The sequence below is a fragment of the Danio rerio genome, chromosome 10 (genome assembly GCF_052040795.2).
Source record: "Danio rerio strain M-AB ecotype USA chromosome 10, GRCz13ab, whole genome shotgun sequence".
In the NCBI taxonomy this organism is placed as follows: Eukaryota; Metazoa; Chordata; class Actinopteri; order Cypriniformes; family Danionidae; genus Danio; species Danio rerio.
In genome coordinates this window covers 43,067,501-43,083,826 of record NC_141030.1, presented here as the reverse complement: position 1 = coordinate 43,083,826, position 16,326 = coordinate 43,067,501, and the positions used below count along the sequence as shown (strand labels likewise).

The 16,326-nt window shown below is 35.8% G+C and overlaps 2 protein-coding genes across 2 annotated transcripts in view; one reads left to right on the top strand and one right to left on the bottom strand.

Moving 5' to 3' along the window:
• Positions 1-2,079: 2,079 nt before the first annotated feature.
• Positions 2,080-4,421, top strand: LOC141376447 (uncharacterized). The gene is made up of 3 exons (XM_087271443.1): positions 2,080-3,042; positions 3,483-3,647; positions 3,757-4,421. The coding sequence occupies exons 1-3, from the start codon at positions 2,751-2,753 to the stop codon at positions 4,380-4,382; spliced, it is 1,083 nt and encodes a 360-aa protein (XP_087127569.1). The 5' UTR covers positions 2,080-2,750; the 3' UTR covers positions 4,383-4,421.
• Positions 4,422-7,644: 3,223 nt separating this feature from the next.
• The window catches only part of stt3a (STT3 oligosaccharyltransferase complex catalytic subunit A), a 23,122-nt gene continuing 14,440 nt past the window's right edge, over positions 7,645-16,326 (bottom strand). Inside the window, 6 exon segments of the mRNA NM_201458.2 lie at positions 7,645-8,049; positions 9,280-9,395; positions 11,741-11,929; positions 12,034-12,136; positions 15,271-15,387; positions 15,508-15,696. Of these exon segments, the coding sequence (NP_958866.1) occupies positions 8,011-8,049; positions 9,280-9,395; positions 11,741-11,929; positions 12,034-12,136; positions 15,271-15,387; positions 15,508-15,696 (753 nt within the window). The 3' untranslated portion in view covers positions 7,645-8,010.

Genomic DNA, 16,326 nt, shown 5'->3' with positions numbered 1-16,326 from the left:
TAAACCTGCATATTGGATCTTACTTCCTGTTGTCTCTGTCACTCCACCCCGTCGTTACACAGGTTAGGGTAATTAGGCAAGTTATTGCATAACGATGGTTTGTTCTGTAGACTATCGGAAAAAAATGTTGTCCCTAAAATGGTGTTTAAAAAATGTAAAACGGCTTTTATTCTAGCCGAAATAAAACAAATAAGACTTTCTCCAGAAGAAAAAATATTATCAGACATATTGTGAAAATTCCTTGCTCTGTTCATCATTTGGAAAATATTTTTAAAAAGAAGAAAAAAATTCCAAGGGGGGCTAATAATTCTGGCGTTAACTGTATTTATGTATGGCACAACAATCAGTTAATCTTAATTGTAGTTTTTTTTTCAATTGGTCAAAATTGAGTCCGAGATTGTGTTTTGATTAATTACACAGCCCTAGTTTTAACGTTATTCCAGTGGAGCTCAATACCTCTTTCTTCGAGACACCAGTGAGGACGGAAACTGGATGTAGAGCCAGAACCCACAGCGGTGCTTCCTGAGGAAACACACAAAGCCATTTAATAAACACAACATTACACAAAATGATGCTCAAACAGATTCTGAGTAGGCATGTAACAATTTATCATTCATTCATTCATTCATTCATTTTCAGTGAGTCTCAGCGCTCAGTGCACGCCATCTTCAGGACTGGAGGTAAAGTAAAAGAAAGAATACATCAAATATTTTTATTGATTGTATTTGCTGAACATTTCCAATCAAATGCATAACAATTCTTTCAATATTACACATTTTAGCATAACATGTGTAAGCAAAAATAACAGAAAGAAAAAAAGAAGGGGAGAAAGAAAAACAAAACAAATATAGGAGCGGGTGTACATAACATTTACCATAGAGAAGAGGAGTTCAGCTGTTTTAGCATATTCACAGTTCTGGTCGCTTTACGACTTGAAATTCCGTTAAGAGTCTCAAAATAAATGTTTAAATCAGCCTTGAAATGGAAGATGTTAGGCTTCCTCTCCGACCATTTACACTTGTGAATATGAAACTTGCCTAATAAAATCAACAGATTTAACATAAACGGGAGATTCTTATCTATATCTTTTTTATAAAAAATATGACATCTCTTTTCTTAATAATAATTCTATGACCACTCAGTATATTAAATATACATTCAACATCGAACCAGAAAAAATTAACATACATACAATAAAAAAATGCATAACATAATCTCAACATCCATTACACGAAAACACACGATACAGAAATTTTAACTTTATACCTATAGAAACTGGTTGGATATATTTTATGTATTTTAAAGTATATTTCACGGTACAAGAGCTGTCACTGGGGTGGTACCTTTTCAAAAGATACACATTTGCACTAAAAGGGTGCATAAAAATACCTCAAAAGCTTTTATTTGTACCTAAACATTTTAAGAGGAACACTTTTGTACTTTTTAGGTACTAGTATACCCTTGATGTATTAATAGGGACCCTTCAGGTTCAAATGTGTAGCTTTTAAAAAGTGACCACCCCAGTGACAGCTCTCCTGCCTTTATTTCTGAGTGTAGTATTGCGGTTCTGTATTTTTGTAATACGTTATTTAAAATGTATTTATGAAGGGAGTTTTGTTGTTTGAGTTTCACAAAACCTTTTTTTTTTTTTTTGAGTCTACTGCCATTAAATATATCGATTTCTAATGAATTATTATTTAAACTCACAAATAAAACAGCTTTGGTTGCTTATAAAGAAATTTATCCAGCTGAGATGTGTTTTTATCTAAATTCACAAATAAAAAACAAGCTCACAAATTATGTACAGTTCATTAGCCGTGATTTGTGACTAGATTTTAATATTTGCATGTCCAGTAAGGAAGGAACGTTTCACTATTCATAGGCGCCCCGGTTTAGAAAAGAAGTAATAACGTTAAAATCTTAATGATTATAGACAGATTTTACAACATATAATAGAAACACTATTAAATACCTTTAGGATTATTAATATAGGCTTCTTGGCATTGGCCAAGGGATCCCTATTTCCCGGGGCCCTAAGCGGTTGCTTACCTTGCTTATTGGTTAAGTCCGCTCCTGATTGATGCAGAAATAAAGGTACAAGAGCTGTCACTGGGATGGACCTTTTTAAATTTGCACTAAAAGGGTCCATAATGACACCTCAAAAGCTTTTATTTGTACCTAAACATTTTAAGAGGTAGACTTTTGTACTTTTTAGGTACTAATATGTACCCTTGATGTATTAATAGGGACCTTTTAGGTACAAATATGTAGCTTTTTAAAAAGGGGCCACCCAGTGACAGCTCTCCTGCCTTTATTTCTGAGAGTGTGGTACAAAAGTATTGCAGTTCTGTATTTTTGTAATATGTTATTTAAAGTGTATTTATGAAGGGAGTTTTGTTGTTTGAGTTTCACAAAACTTTTTTTTCAGTCCTCTGCCATCAAATATATCAATTTCTAATTAATTATTATTTAAAACTCACAAATAAAACAGCTTTGCTTGCTTATAAAGGAGGTTATCCAGGTGAGATGTGTATTAATGTACTTTTACTTCATCTTCAGTCATTTCTCTTTGAAAGAAACCATCTCAGAGAAGTGTCCTGTTGCCATAGTTACAGTTTAGAATCATCATTTAGAACGCGTTCTGAGCTGTACGTAGAGCCGTGCAGCACTCTGAAAACTCTGGCTTAGAGGTTGTAGTTTGTGTCTGACATCGACTAAACAGCTTTCCTAGTGAAAAACTTGAGCTATTCATGGCTTTTCAAACTAGCGAAGCTATTGGTGATTTGCTGATGTCCGAGCTACATACCCCGAAGTTTTTTGGCAATCCACGGTGTAAGACCGAGATTGCCATCGCTATGACTGCGGACCAGAAATATCCCAGTGACACACCGTCAACAATGTGTTTCCAACTGGAGGACGACCAATCAAGAATGGAGGAACCAGCGGTGAAGCCGAAGAAAAAGAGCTTCTTTAAACTGCCCTCTTTCCTCAGAGCTCACCCGAAAAATGTGCAGTCCAGTCGAACACCCGACAGCTCCAATGGTGAGCGGTATTTAGGCCTACACTGTAAAGGGGTTTCCCTGATATGAGATTATTTAAACGACATTCTATACAGTTTGAGGATTAATTCACCCAAAATATTACAATTCTGTTATTAATTGCTTAACCTTGTGTAGTTCCAACACCATGAGACCTTCCTTAATGTTCTGGACACAGATGAATATATCGTAGATTAAATTCGAGAGCTTCATATAAGTTGTTGCAAACAATTTATATGTGTTGAATTTAAGCAAACAAATCAAATTTAGTAATATTCAACCTAATTTGTTTGTTTAAATTCAGCCCAAATAAATTGTTTACAAGCACTTAACTTAAAAATTAATGTTGTAAATCCACAGTACATCTTTGAATATTGTTTTTCTTTGTATTTCCTCTCAAATGACTTTGAAAAGTGTGTACTACAATCGTTTCTCTTTTAACAGATGAGCTGAAAGAAAAGAGGAAGAAAAAGAGCCGGCTGGCGTCGTTCTTCAGAGCGTGCAGAAAACACATGAAGATCTCTTGCCTCACGTCCAACAAAGAGATGGAGGATGAAGAGGAGGAAGAGCAGAAAGAGCTCCCAAACTCTCCAGACAAAGGCACTGATGGTAAATAAACACATCAGTCTATAATGCTATTAATACATTGTATTCTTCACACAGACATCTTGAAAATGACAGTGTAAAATGTGTATCCACTTCATTTCTCCTCTAACAGATGACTCTCTGTGCTGCTCCACGTTTGAGAACTGTCTGGATGTGAATTCTGTCATCATTCATGAAATACGCTCTGTGGAGGACGAGATGGACGTCAGTAAAGGAGAAATCCCACTGACACACACTGACTTATCCTGCAGAGAACAAGAGGAGGAGAAGGAGGACAGGATTATGGAGGAGGAGGTGAAAGACAAGAAAAAGAGAAGGAGAAGGAAGAAAGTGGAGAAGGTGGAGGAGCCAGTGATGGAGAAGGAGGAGGAAAAGATTAAAGAGGAGGACGGAGGGAAAGAGAGAAAGATAAAAGAGGAGGAAACAAATGAGACAATGATGGAGAAGGAGGTGGACAAGACTGAGGAGGAGGAGGATGGAAGGAAAAAGAGAAAGAGAAGGATGAAAGAGGAGAAAAAGGAGCGAAGGAGCAGGAGGAAAGAGGAGAAGGAGAGGAGCAGGATGAAAGAGGAGAAGGAAAGTGAGGAGGATGAGGAGGACATTGAGATGATGGACTTGAAAGAGGAGATAAAGGAGGAGGAGGAGGTGAAGAAGAGAAACAGAAAGAGGAAAATCAGCAGCAGGATGAGCAGGAGAATGATGAGAAGGAGAAATAAGAGGAGGAGAATGAGAGGATGATGGAGGAGGTGGAGAGAAACAATAAAAGATGCATTCAAATTCTTTTGTCCCCGTCTGTTTTGTTCATCTGTTCAAATATCTGATTAAAACGAACTCTTGTGTCTGGTGTTGTAAATAAACTGAAAAACATAATAATAATCAGCAGCAGGATGACGATGAGGAGGAGAAGTCAAAGGAGAAGGATGAGAAGATGAAACAGGAAAAGAAAACAGTGTAACCTGCTGCTGGGCCCCTAAATTACCAGGGCCCTATGAACTCTGTCACCTTAAGACGCAGCTACACACACACACAAACATACACACACAGGTGTATTGGTGTGGGAAATATTTTCTTGGCACACTTTGGGTCCATTAGTACCAATTGGGCATTGTGTCAACACCACAGCGTACCTGAGTATTGTTGCTGACCATGTTCATCCCTTTATGACCACAGTGTACTCATCTTCTGATGGCTACTTCCAGCAGGGTAACGCTCCATGTCATAAAGCACGAATCATCTCAGACTGAATTCTTGATAATGAGTTCACTGTAGTCAAATGGCCTCAACAGTCACCATATCTCAATCCAATAGAGCACCTTTGGGATGTGGTGAAACGGGAGATTCACATCATGGATATGCAGCCGACAAATCCGCAGCAACTGCGTGATGCTATCATGTCAATATGGAGCAAAATCTCTAAGGAATATTTCCAGGACCTTGTTGGTGTACCTAATAAAGTGGCCGGTGACTGTATATACACATACACACAACATAAACATATGTATATGTGTGTGCGTGCATGTGTAAGATATACAATTATTAGTTATTTTTTCAAATTGATAAACTTTAAATGTATAAAACTAGACATAATCGAGACACGTTTTGCGAAAGTTAGCTTGCCAAACCAGGTTAGTGTGTGTTACAAAATGTTTTAACCCTTTTAAAAAATATTAGCTGGTTTCATGTTTCAAAATTAAGCATATCAGTGCACCCTAGTTAGATAAAAATACTAAAAAACATAATGTAGTTTTGCTAAAAAGAAATAATAATAATAAAGGAAAAGCATTCAGTATTTAAAATAATCCTGTTGACACATAGGCAACATTAAGTACACATACAATCAACTTGTATACTACATTTTTACACTTTTATACATCCTATATTATACTGCTGGTTTCATGTGACCTGTTTGAATTGATGACATGTGCTGAAACAAACAAAATCACTTATTCCGGTGCAGGGGCGGACTGGCCATCTGGCAATTCTGGCAAATGCCAGAAGGGCTGGACCATTTTTTAAATGTGGGCCGGTCAGCTATTTTTAAATTTTTTTTTCATATGTATTGTTTTTTAAATATAGGCAGCTTTTATCTCTTGCGAGATGTAAATATTATGATGATGATGGTGATAATAGTAAGAATAATAGTAAATGTTAAGGATTGGCTCAATCGGCAACAACCGGCTGGTTTCAAGATGGGCCGACCCAATCTGAGGTTACGCAGACGTAATCAAAATCTGTCAAAAATGTCAAACAAACAGTAAGTGCATCACAAGCTAATTGTCTGAGATAGACCATAAAAAGGGAAAGGCAGTCAAGTCAGACATTGCCAAATACATAAAAGTTACTAAACTAGTCTCGAAAGGGGGCAGTGCAGTGGCGTAGGTAGTGTAGTAGGTAGTGCTGTCACCTTAAAGCAAGAAAGTCTCTGGTTTAAGCCTCATCTGAGTCAGTTGGTGTTTCTGTGTGGAGTTTGCATGTTCGTGTGGGTTTCCTTCACAAGGCCAAACACATGCTATAGGTGAATTGGGTAGGCCAATTGGGAATTGGGTAACCCAGTACAGGGTTGCAGCTTTGAGGGCATCCACTGTAAAACATATGCTAGATAAGTTGGCGATTCCCAGATTAATAAAGGGACTAAGCCGAAAAGAAAATGAATGACATAATTGCATATAATGGGTTGTTTTTGTTCCAGTCACATACATTAAATGTTTAAATATCTCTTAAATAGGTACTGCTTACATAATTTTACCATCTGTACACCAATATAGGTAGTGAATGTGCGTGTCCTTGGGTGGGGCTGTGTCGGTGTGGTAATGTGGGCTGGTGTGGCTACAATGCCAGGGCTGATTTTTAGTCCCAGTCCGCTTCTGATGCAGTTATTGGTGACACATTTTAGGTTGTCGATGTAAAAAAAAAAAAAAAATCAAGTAAACATTATATAGGTATCAAACTTTAATATTATTTCATTATATTTATTTGACAGTTTTTTTTTTACAAGTCTAAACACTGATAATAATCACTAAAATTTTGAGTGGTTGAGTAGTTTTGAGGAATTTAACTGTTTATTGTACAGTTTGTTTCTATAATGCAACTTTTTAAAATAAAACACACACACATATACATATATATCCCCCACTGGTATTCAATTTTATAGTTTTAATGGATGTGAACATTTTAATTCTGAAAGTCCTGAGTTTAATCGTTTGTTTGTATTTTGTGTAAAATAAAATTTATGAAAGGAAAATATTTATTATATACAAATAGGCTGTGCGGTGGAGCAGTGGGTAGCACAATCGCCTTACAGCAAGAAGGGTCAGTTGGCATTTTTGTGTGGAGTTTGCATGTTCTCCCCATGTTGTCGTAGGTTTAATTGGGTAAGCTTAATTGGTTGTAGTGTATGAGTGTGAATAAGTGTGTATGGGTGTTTCCCAGTGATGGGTTGCAGCTGGAAGGGCATTCGCTGCGTAAAAACATATGCTGGATAAGTTTACAGTTCATACCCCTGATGAATAAAGGAACTAAGCCGAAAGGAAAATGAATAAATCAATATATAAAATATACCCTTTTACCCTAACTCTTTCTGCATCAACCAAAATTACAGCCAAAAAAAAAAAAAAAAAAAAGTCATTTCTTTCACCAAACCCAACTTTAGAGAGGTTTTTTATCCCCTATCCGCTACTATTTTAAGCTAAATGTAGGCCAGGGGTGTCCAAACTCGGTCCTGGAGGGCCGGTGTCCTGCATAGTTTAGCTCCAACTTCCTTCAACACGCCTGCCTGGAAGTCTAGTATAACTAGAAAGAGCTTGATTAGCTGGTTCAGGTGTGTTTATTTAAGGTTAGAGCTAAAATATGCAGGACACCGGCTCTCCAGGACCGAGTTTGGACACCACTGATATAAGCAATATACAATAATATTATTATCAATGCATGTATTAAATCATTTCCATTGCAGTTAATTAAAAAAGCTGAATAAATGAGTCTGATTAAAAATGACGGACAATGGTGAAACGTAACCCCAGTCACTCCTTTATTCACCCATTTAAAGACAAAATCAAACGATTATCTGGCCAGCTGATTGCAGAAATGACTCATGAACATACTTTAACATTTTCCTCACAGAATCAGGTGATATTTTCACACCTTCTGCCCCGATACAGACGAAACATCACATTTGAGAATCAATTTTTTAAAAAAAGCCAACCAAGAAAGAAACAAAAAAAGGTATGAAAAGAAAATCTCTTTCAGCAATTACAACAGAAGTAAAAAACAAAGTTTTCTTCGTGTTCTCCTCAGATCCCGGGACGGGGCTGCAGACGTTCAGTGCTGTGTGTTCAGGAGAAGGGAAGCGGGAGTTTGTCTTTCTGGGTTTTTACGTTCTCGAGAGGCCGCGATTGTCAAGATCTTTGACCTGTGGAGAGATCAAGCAGATGATCAGAGAGACCTGCAGGATAACAACAGTTAAAGTACACACAAAATCAAAAGTAACCATGTTGATTTTGTGAGCTCACATTGCTAGTTTTATGGTGAACAGTTCATCTGCGCATGTCATTAAGGGTGCTTTCACACCTACACTTTTGTTTCGGAACCTGTCTCGTTTGCCCAGTTAGCGCGGTTCGTTTGGCATATGTGAACAGGGCAATCGCGCTCTGTTCCACGCCAAAGTAATCGCTCCGAGATCGCCTGAGTGAGGTGGTCTCGGCTCGATTGAAATGAACCCTGGAGCGGTTCGATTGTAGTGAGAAAGCGATCCGATCCGAGCGCGGTTATATCACAGTGTTTTATGGATATGTAATAGGCTTACGGCTATATGAAGAGAGAATTATGAGTAGGGCGGGAAGTTTAGCGAGTCTCCGGATGCCCGCAAACGAGTGATGATCTCCCGGTTATCTCGCGTCTCCCTCCCGGTCCTCAAATAGGCATCGTCGCGCACCCTTCTCACCCCTCCCCACCGCGTCTCTCCTCAGACACGTCGCGCGCATGCACCCTGTCAATCACCACCAAACCACCACCTCTCCTGATAGCTTAGCGGGACGCTGCAAAATAAACCCTGACACTGACACTCTGACCAATGTGAGGAGAGTTTACTCGCACGTGACTTGTTTTAGCTCTTTTGGTACGATTAGAAACTTTGCAGTGTGAAAGCGAACCGCTCCAAGAGCAAAGAGCAACAAAGTAACAAATGTAATCTCTGTTTCAGAACAACTGAATCGATTCACAGGTGTGAAAGCACCCTAAGAAAATAGCAGTAGTTTTCCTGTGTAATCTTTAACTAAAATCTGAAAACGCTCTTCCTGTTGGATTTCAATTAAATTCTCAGATTTCGTTTGTTTGAGGTATTGGGCGTGGCTAACACACTTAACCACGCCCCTCCAGCTGTCAGTTTTGACAACAAGCAGAAACAGTGAGGAGGAGGAGTCTGTTATGTTGTAATAGCTTTCCCCAGACACTTTTCCCCAACTTTCTGAATGAAAAGCCTGCTTTACTACATCCAATCAGCTTGCAGTAGAAAAAACAAGCCACGCCCACTGTTTTCTCATTTAATAATAATTTATCTAGGAACTGCGTTACAATATAAAAAAAGTGGTCGCAGCTTCCAGTTCATGCGACTTCAAAGCAGCAGAGAAGAGCTCAAATTAACCTTGTATATCCTGACCAGCCAGTGCTCTGTAGTATAAGCTTCTTCCAGCACGTCCAGCTCAAAGTCCTTATTGCCAATCTCAGCATTACGAACTCTGTCGTAACCAGGAGGACGCTCTGAGGCGGAAACAGAAAAATACATTTAATCAGTTTCATTTTAGTCTTCAACAAACAAGATTTTTTTTGAGTTTCAAATCAGCACTAAAGTCAATATAAAACAGCATTTTGTTTTCATTTTTGTCACGTATTAGCAAATATTATAATAAATACTCAAATTTTAAACAATATTAGTAAAACTAAAATAAAAGTTTACTAAAATAAAACTAAACTATTCAAGTATATTATTTGCCTACTGAAAAAAGATGAAATAGAAAAATCTATTTAAAACTATGGTATTTCTTTGATTAGATTTCCGACACGGAGTACTTTTAAACATCTTTTGTACAACATCTTAAAGGACACTTGTAATTGTTTTTTATGATCTGATGTTTTTATAAACGGTGATTTTGTAACTTTGTGTTATTGTTTTAGTGATTTTTATGCGAAACTTTTTGTGCTGTCTGCCATCTTGACCAGGTCTCACTGGAAGATAAGACAGTACTGTCTCAATGTGATCTCCTGGCTAAATAAAGGAAATAATAATAATAATAATAATAATGATGATGATGATAATGATGATGATAAGATAATATAAAAATGTCTTAGTAAGTTAATTTACATGCTAAAATAAACAGAAAAATAAGTATTATATATTATAATCTAATGTGAAATATTATAATATTAATAATACTAAAACAGCACTGTTAATAAAAATAAAAACATCATTTTAGTCATCAACAAGAACAGTTTTCACCTCAAATTAGCCCCAAAGCAATATAAAAGTTGAAATTCTTGAAAATAATAATAAAAAACTATTAAAATATAGTAAATAAAAACTAAAATAAAACTATTTAACTATTGTTATATCAACTTTTATTTTTTGGCTATTGAAAGAAATACACAAAAATATGACGTTCGTTCAAACTGCTTATTTAAAATGAGCTGAAACCACACACCGATTTTCTTTTAGACATAAATGTTGCCTTGGCAGCAAACTGAAATTGAATTAGCAAGTTCTTTTATATGATATAAACAGAAAAAAAGTTATAAGCAGAAGCATTATTATATATATTTATAGCATAGTATACTGAAATATTTAATGAAAAACTTCATTTTGTGTCAACAAGATTTTTTTTTCCCAAAAAAGGATTACAGCAATGTAAAATAGCCTTTTGCTCATTAGTGAAATTAATAATAAAACTCAAATTTGAAATATTATTAGTTAATGAGAACTAAAATGACATTGAAAATGACAACATTTATTTTATATATATATATATATATATATATATATATATATATATATATATATATATATATATATATATATATATAATAAATGATATTATCAATGACACTGAAATTAATATAAAACAGCATTATGCTTTTATTTGTCACTCAATTCTAAAAATAATAATAATAAAGTACTCAATTAAATTTTTAATATTATTAGTAAATTAGAACTAAAATGACATTAAAAATGATTTTTTTACCTATTGAAAAAAAAATGAAACAGAAAAACAATCAAGAAAAACAAAAAGTCTTATTTTTTATTACATATTATATATATATATATATATATATATATATATATATATAAATATTTCACTCTCAAAGAGTCAGTAGTCTTTAATTAGCATTTTATATATATATATATATATATATATATATATATATATATATATATATATATATATATATATATATATATATATATATATATATATATATATATATATATATAAATAAATGATGTTGTCTTGGCAGCTTACTGAAATTAAATTAGAAAGTTATATGCTAAAATAAACAGAAAAAGGTATAAACAGAAACCGGCGCTGAAGTTAATATAAAACAGCATTATGCTTTCATTTATGTCACTCAATTCTAAAAATAATAAAAATAAAAGACTCAAATTTGAAATATTATTAGTAAATTAGAACTAAAATAAAACTAAACTATTCCTTTTATTAAAATATGAAATCTATTTAAAACTATTATAAAAGTTTCTCTATTAGATTTAGCAAATAATATTAATTGTAATATTAATTGCAAATATATTTTAACTAAAATAATACTAAAACAGTGCTGTTAATAATAAAATGGTCAAATCTTTAATTAAAAAAACTGAATGAGGAAAAACATAAAAATGAGAAGATTTTAAATAAATAAAACAACATTTACCCAAACTAATATGAAATAACTTTAAACAATATCTGAAATATTTAAAAAGATTTTATAATGTTAATAATATTATAAGTAATGAAAAAAGCACAAAAACAATAAAGATTCTGATCTAACTGCAAAAATGGAGCAAATATATGAAGGGAATCAGCTTAAAAGTACAGATCAGTGGATGAACTCACTGGCTTCGGTGTAGACCTGGCCGAAGCGATAGTAGCACATCTTGTACATGAGGCAGTTGAGCAGGACAGGAGAGCCCTCGCGGTCCACACGAAACTCTCCAGTGGGCGTGTAATAATCGTGCTCCTTTATGTGCCTCCCTGTGTCTGTGCTGCCACCGATACGCACCATCCACAGGAACTTATTAATATCTTCACAAAAACACAAGCAAACATGAACATATGCATGGTATTTAGGATTCAATATTTGTAAAAAATATATATATATAAATAAAAAATAAAAAAACATCCCGTACCATCAGATGAATATCCGGTCAATCCGCCAAAGATCACCAGGACGTAGCTCACATCCAGCTCTCGCATAATCTCATAGGCTTTCTCCTCTGTGGAGGCCATTGCCTGTGAAAAAGAAAAAATAATTACACTTTACAATAAGGTCTCATTTAGGGATTCTGAAAATAATCGATTAACCGTTAACCGAAAGGGTGCGTTTGTAACTCATTAATGCTATCAGTTAAACGATTAAAAATATTATTTTATATATTTTTAGTTTGGCTGCTTAAGGGCCGATTGAATGCACCTTTGCGTTAAGAGGGGCATCTTTTGCAGCTTATAATGCATGTATGCACATTAATGCAATATCATATTTAAACAACAAAACTGTTTACAAAAAGTCAACATATGCGCGCATTGTTGTTGTCTTTTTATCACGCAGCGCGCGCACTTGAACCGCGAGGGAGAGGAAACCATTGGCTTATATCAAGACAATCTTTAAAATAATGATTTCAATTAAAATTGTAAAAAGGTTTTGTGATTTATAATAATAACAGCGGGGCATTAAATAAAGGCATATTTTCCGTGGAGCGAGCAATTTGAGGAAGTCTGCGGTTTTTATTTGACGGAAGAAAAAAAAACATATGATTGGAAAAAAAGCAGGCTATGCCGGTTATTAAAAGAATCAGTCAGTATTTTCATTTTGTAATAAAAATTTATTATTTAAGTGAAAATAATTTAGGGCAGTCCTATTTATTTTATTTAGTTTATTCTGTTCTTCTGTGCTAAACGCTGCAGGTGCGTAAAACTGCTCTGTTGTATTGTTCTATTATTAATATGCTAGCAATTAAAAATAAATCAGTATTTTAAAATGCAATATTTAATGTGTCAGACACAAAATAAACACGTCAATTTGTTTAATATAAATAGTAATCTGACCAGTTAACCGTTAATAACCGATTAATGAGCGTTGGTTGTCGGTTAGCAAAATTAACGAAATGAGCATCCCTAGTCTCATTAGTTAATGCATATGCTAACATGACCCAAGTTTGAACAAAACTTGTAGACCATTTATTTATAAATCATAGTTCAACACTTACTAATGCATTATCAGGGTATATGCAGAAATCCTAAAGGTAATCTCAATACCTTAAGACTTTTTATAAACCTTCTCAGAATATTTTAAGACCTCATCGCCACCAAGTTCTAATCAGTATCAAACCTTTAACTTAATAAACAGTTGTTAATAAACGTTTGTAGTTAAATAAATCAACGGAGCACAACCATGCAACAGAACTCAGATGAGCTCGGAAGAAACAAAGCTTCAAAGAATAAGTTACATGGTTGTTTTTCACTGTTTAAACTCCTCTTTCTTCAACCAGGAGTACACAAACTTGCATTTCATTTTGTGTCTGTTTAGCTTTATGGTTTACTACATGTGGAGAGTGTCACATCACCCTGCACCGTTTGTCACAAATTACGTGACATTACCCGGACGAGGGAACTTGGCCGGATGAGCCCCGGGCCAAACCAATTGCGTGGATTGAGCACGCCGTTGTTAATATTAGGAGGAAAATAAATATATTTACAACTTTTTGGGGTCAAACACCTTGAAAGGTTTTTAAAGGGTCACGAAACACCAAAACACATGTTTTGAGCTGTTGACAGTCGTATATGTGTCCCACACTGCTAAAAACACTATTAGGACACCTATATTTCACTAAAAAGTGTAAATTGGTTGTTTTTGCGTTATTTCAAGCAAATTCGTACTTCCTGTTTGAAACGAATTTTTGAAGCTGCGTCACGGTCATGACATAATAGCGTTGTATTCCAGCGTGCAGACTGGGCGTCTGTGCCAGAGTGTGTCTTATTACGTCTTACAGTGTGATGCATTAATGCATGAGTAAGGCTTGGTTCAAACCAATCAGCGCGCTCTATTGTGCAACTTCATTAATATTCATTACTGTCACAGCGTTTACGCCACAGAGACGCCACGTTGTGTTGGCAAAACAAGTGTGAAGTGTTGCTTTTATAGTTTGCTGCCATTAAGTTTCGTTTTCATTTTCTCTCTGTGAGAGCTCAGCTGGATCATGTGTGGATTAACAGTGTACGCGACGCTCGACAACAATAACTTACGTGTCTAAGGAGGATTATTGTTTACCTGAGAGCTCTTCTCATCTGCAAACGCTGAAATCCGGATTCGCTTGTAACGTTAGTCTTCTCTTCATAAAGACGCGGCTCTAGTTGCTGGTGATTGTCCTGTCTCTACAGATTTGGTAAGTGAGCGACCAGTGCTCTTTGTTTATTCAGTTTGTTCGTATCGAATTAAGTTAACTATTGCACTGAGTGCAAACATAGCACCGCATTTAGTGACCGGAATAACACACGCGGCTTTCTGACGCTACCTGCCGTGTGCATCTAAGTTTCCGGGAAATGCTGAGTTTTTTTTTCTCTCATTCGCCGTGCGGTATCAAACATTGCATGAAAAATACACGCTTACAGCAGTTCCTCGAATCAAATATCTCGTTTGTCGCGAGGGGCATGAATGTATTCCCTGAATGAAAGAGCCAAACTGCAGTTAAAGTCCACCATTTAATAATTTGGCAAATAATTCGACTATAGATGTCCATGTAAGTTAAACACCATAACTTTCTCATGTGTGTGTATTTTGACTGAAACTCGCGCGTGCCCAAATAGACACTCCCACACCATCCCACTTTAGTTCCTCCGACACTCCCCCCTAAACAGAGCTGGACACGCCCACTTTTCTGACTTTTTCCAAAGTAGAGGTGTGAAAACACCTGCTGAAACGAGGGGGTTTCATGGCCCTTTAAGACCTCGTAAAAACGCTTTTAAGACTTAATACATCATAAGGGCCTTAATTTTCTTATAATTGATTTATCAAATTTTAATACTTTTAAAGACCCCACGAACACCCTGATTAACAATGCAGATCTAGATAGTCAATTCTGATTTTGTGACCATATCCGATTTTTTTGATGACCTGCTAACATCATCTTTAAAAACAACAGCAAAAGGCGCAATCACACAAAAAAGTAAAAAACAAATTTTTTTCACAGCATACGTTTTGGTGCGATTATCACCTGCTATTAAAAAAAACAGGACAATGTTTTGAATGAAAAGCTGTAATGTAGCCATGGCGAGATAAATTTTGGCGTGGCGCCCTGCCATGGAAGAATGAATGTAGCGGAAACCATGAATCCTATATCAAGGTGTCTGTACAGGGTTGCCTCACTCACCTGACCCACTCTGGAGATGTGAGTGTTATTCCAAGTGTTATTGTCAACCAGAATCGTTCGATTGGCCATCGCTGTTATCTGATACCCATAATCCCACCACGACATCACTTTAGCATCCTAGACACAAACAAATGTCAAGTAAACAGCACAATACTGGAATTTGGGACACAAGTTGTACAACACAGCACGTAGTAACTTCTAAACAAATCCAAAACAAAGCAGGAAGTTCTCACTGACCTCTGGTGTGTTGTGTCTGAGCCAGTAATAAGCCTCTCTGAAGTCATCAAAGATGATGCGGCTGCCGTCGCCACCGCGAGCAGAAAGCACGATGGAGGGGGACGAATACGCCTCGCTGGTCACCCAGGTGGAGTGGAAAGTGTATGTGATGAGGAAGAACGCCATCACTAGAATCATCCCACTTGCCACCTATGGACCAATCAGAGATTAACATCAGTGGTGTTTCCAAATACATGTTTGTTTGTTTGTTTTTTTAATCGGATTTATTGCATCAAAAACATATAAATACAAACAACAATCATTAAATAACCCTTTAAAACAACAGGTATCCATTTTTTTTCCAAGATGACAAGACATTTAAGTAAACTACACATTTTCTAAATACATAGAAAACCCAACGTGACTTTACCTCAAAAGAAGACGTGTTAACATTAAGTCACAATTCACACTATTAACTATTGGCAGACTAACTGCCTCTAATGAAGATATTAAATGTTTAATAGTGGATGCAAAGTATGATCTTACTCTACATCCTTAATCAAATCCAAAACCCAAACTCAACAGCAAGCTTACGAACTATTTACTAACTATTATCATAATGGTTTGCTAATAGCGTTGTCCAATCATGCCTTTGGTAACCCTTAGACCAAGGCCCCATTTACACTAATACATTAATAATTTTATTTTGTTACGCTTAAGACTTCCGCCCACACTACCACAGATTTTTCAAGCCCCGAAAACGCAGCATTTTGAAAATGCTGAAGAGCCCATTTTGGTTTTAAAATGCTGCTGCTCCATCAGACAACTGAAAAGGGTGGC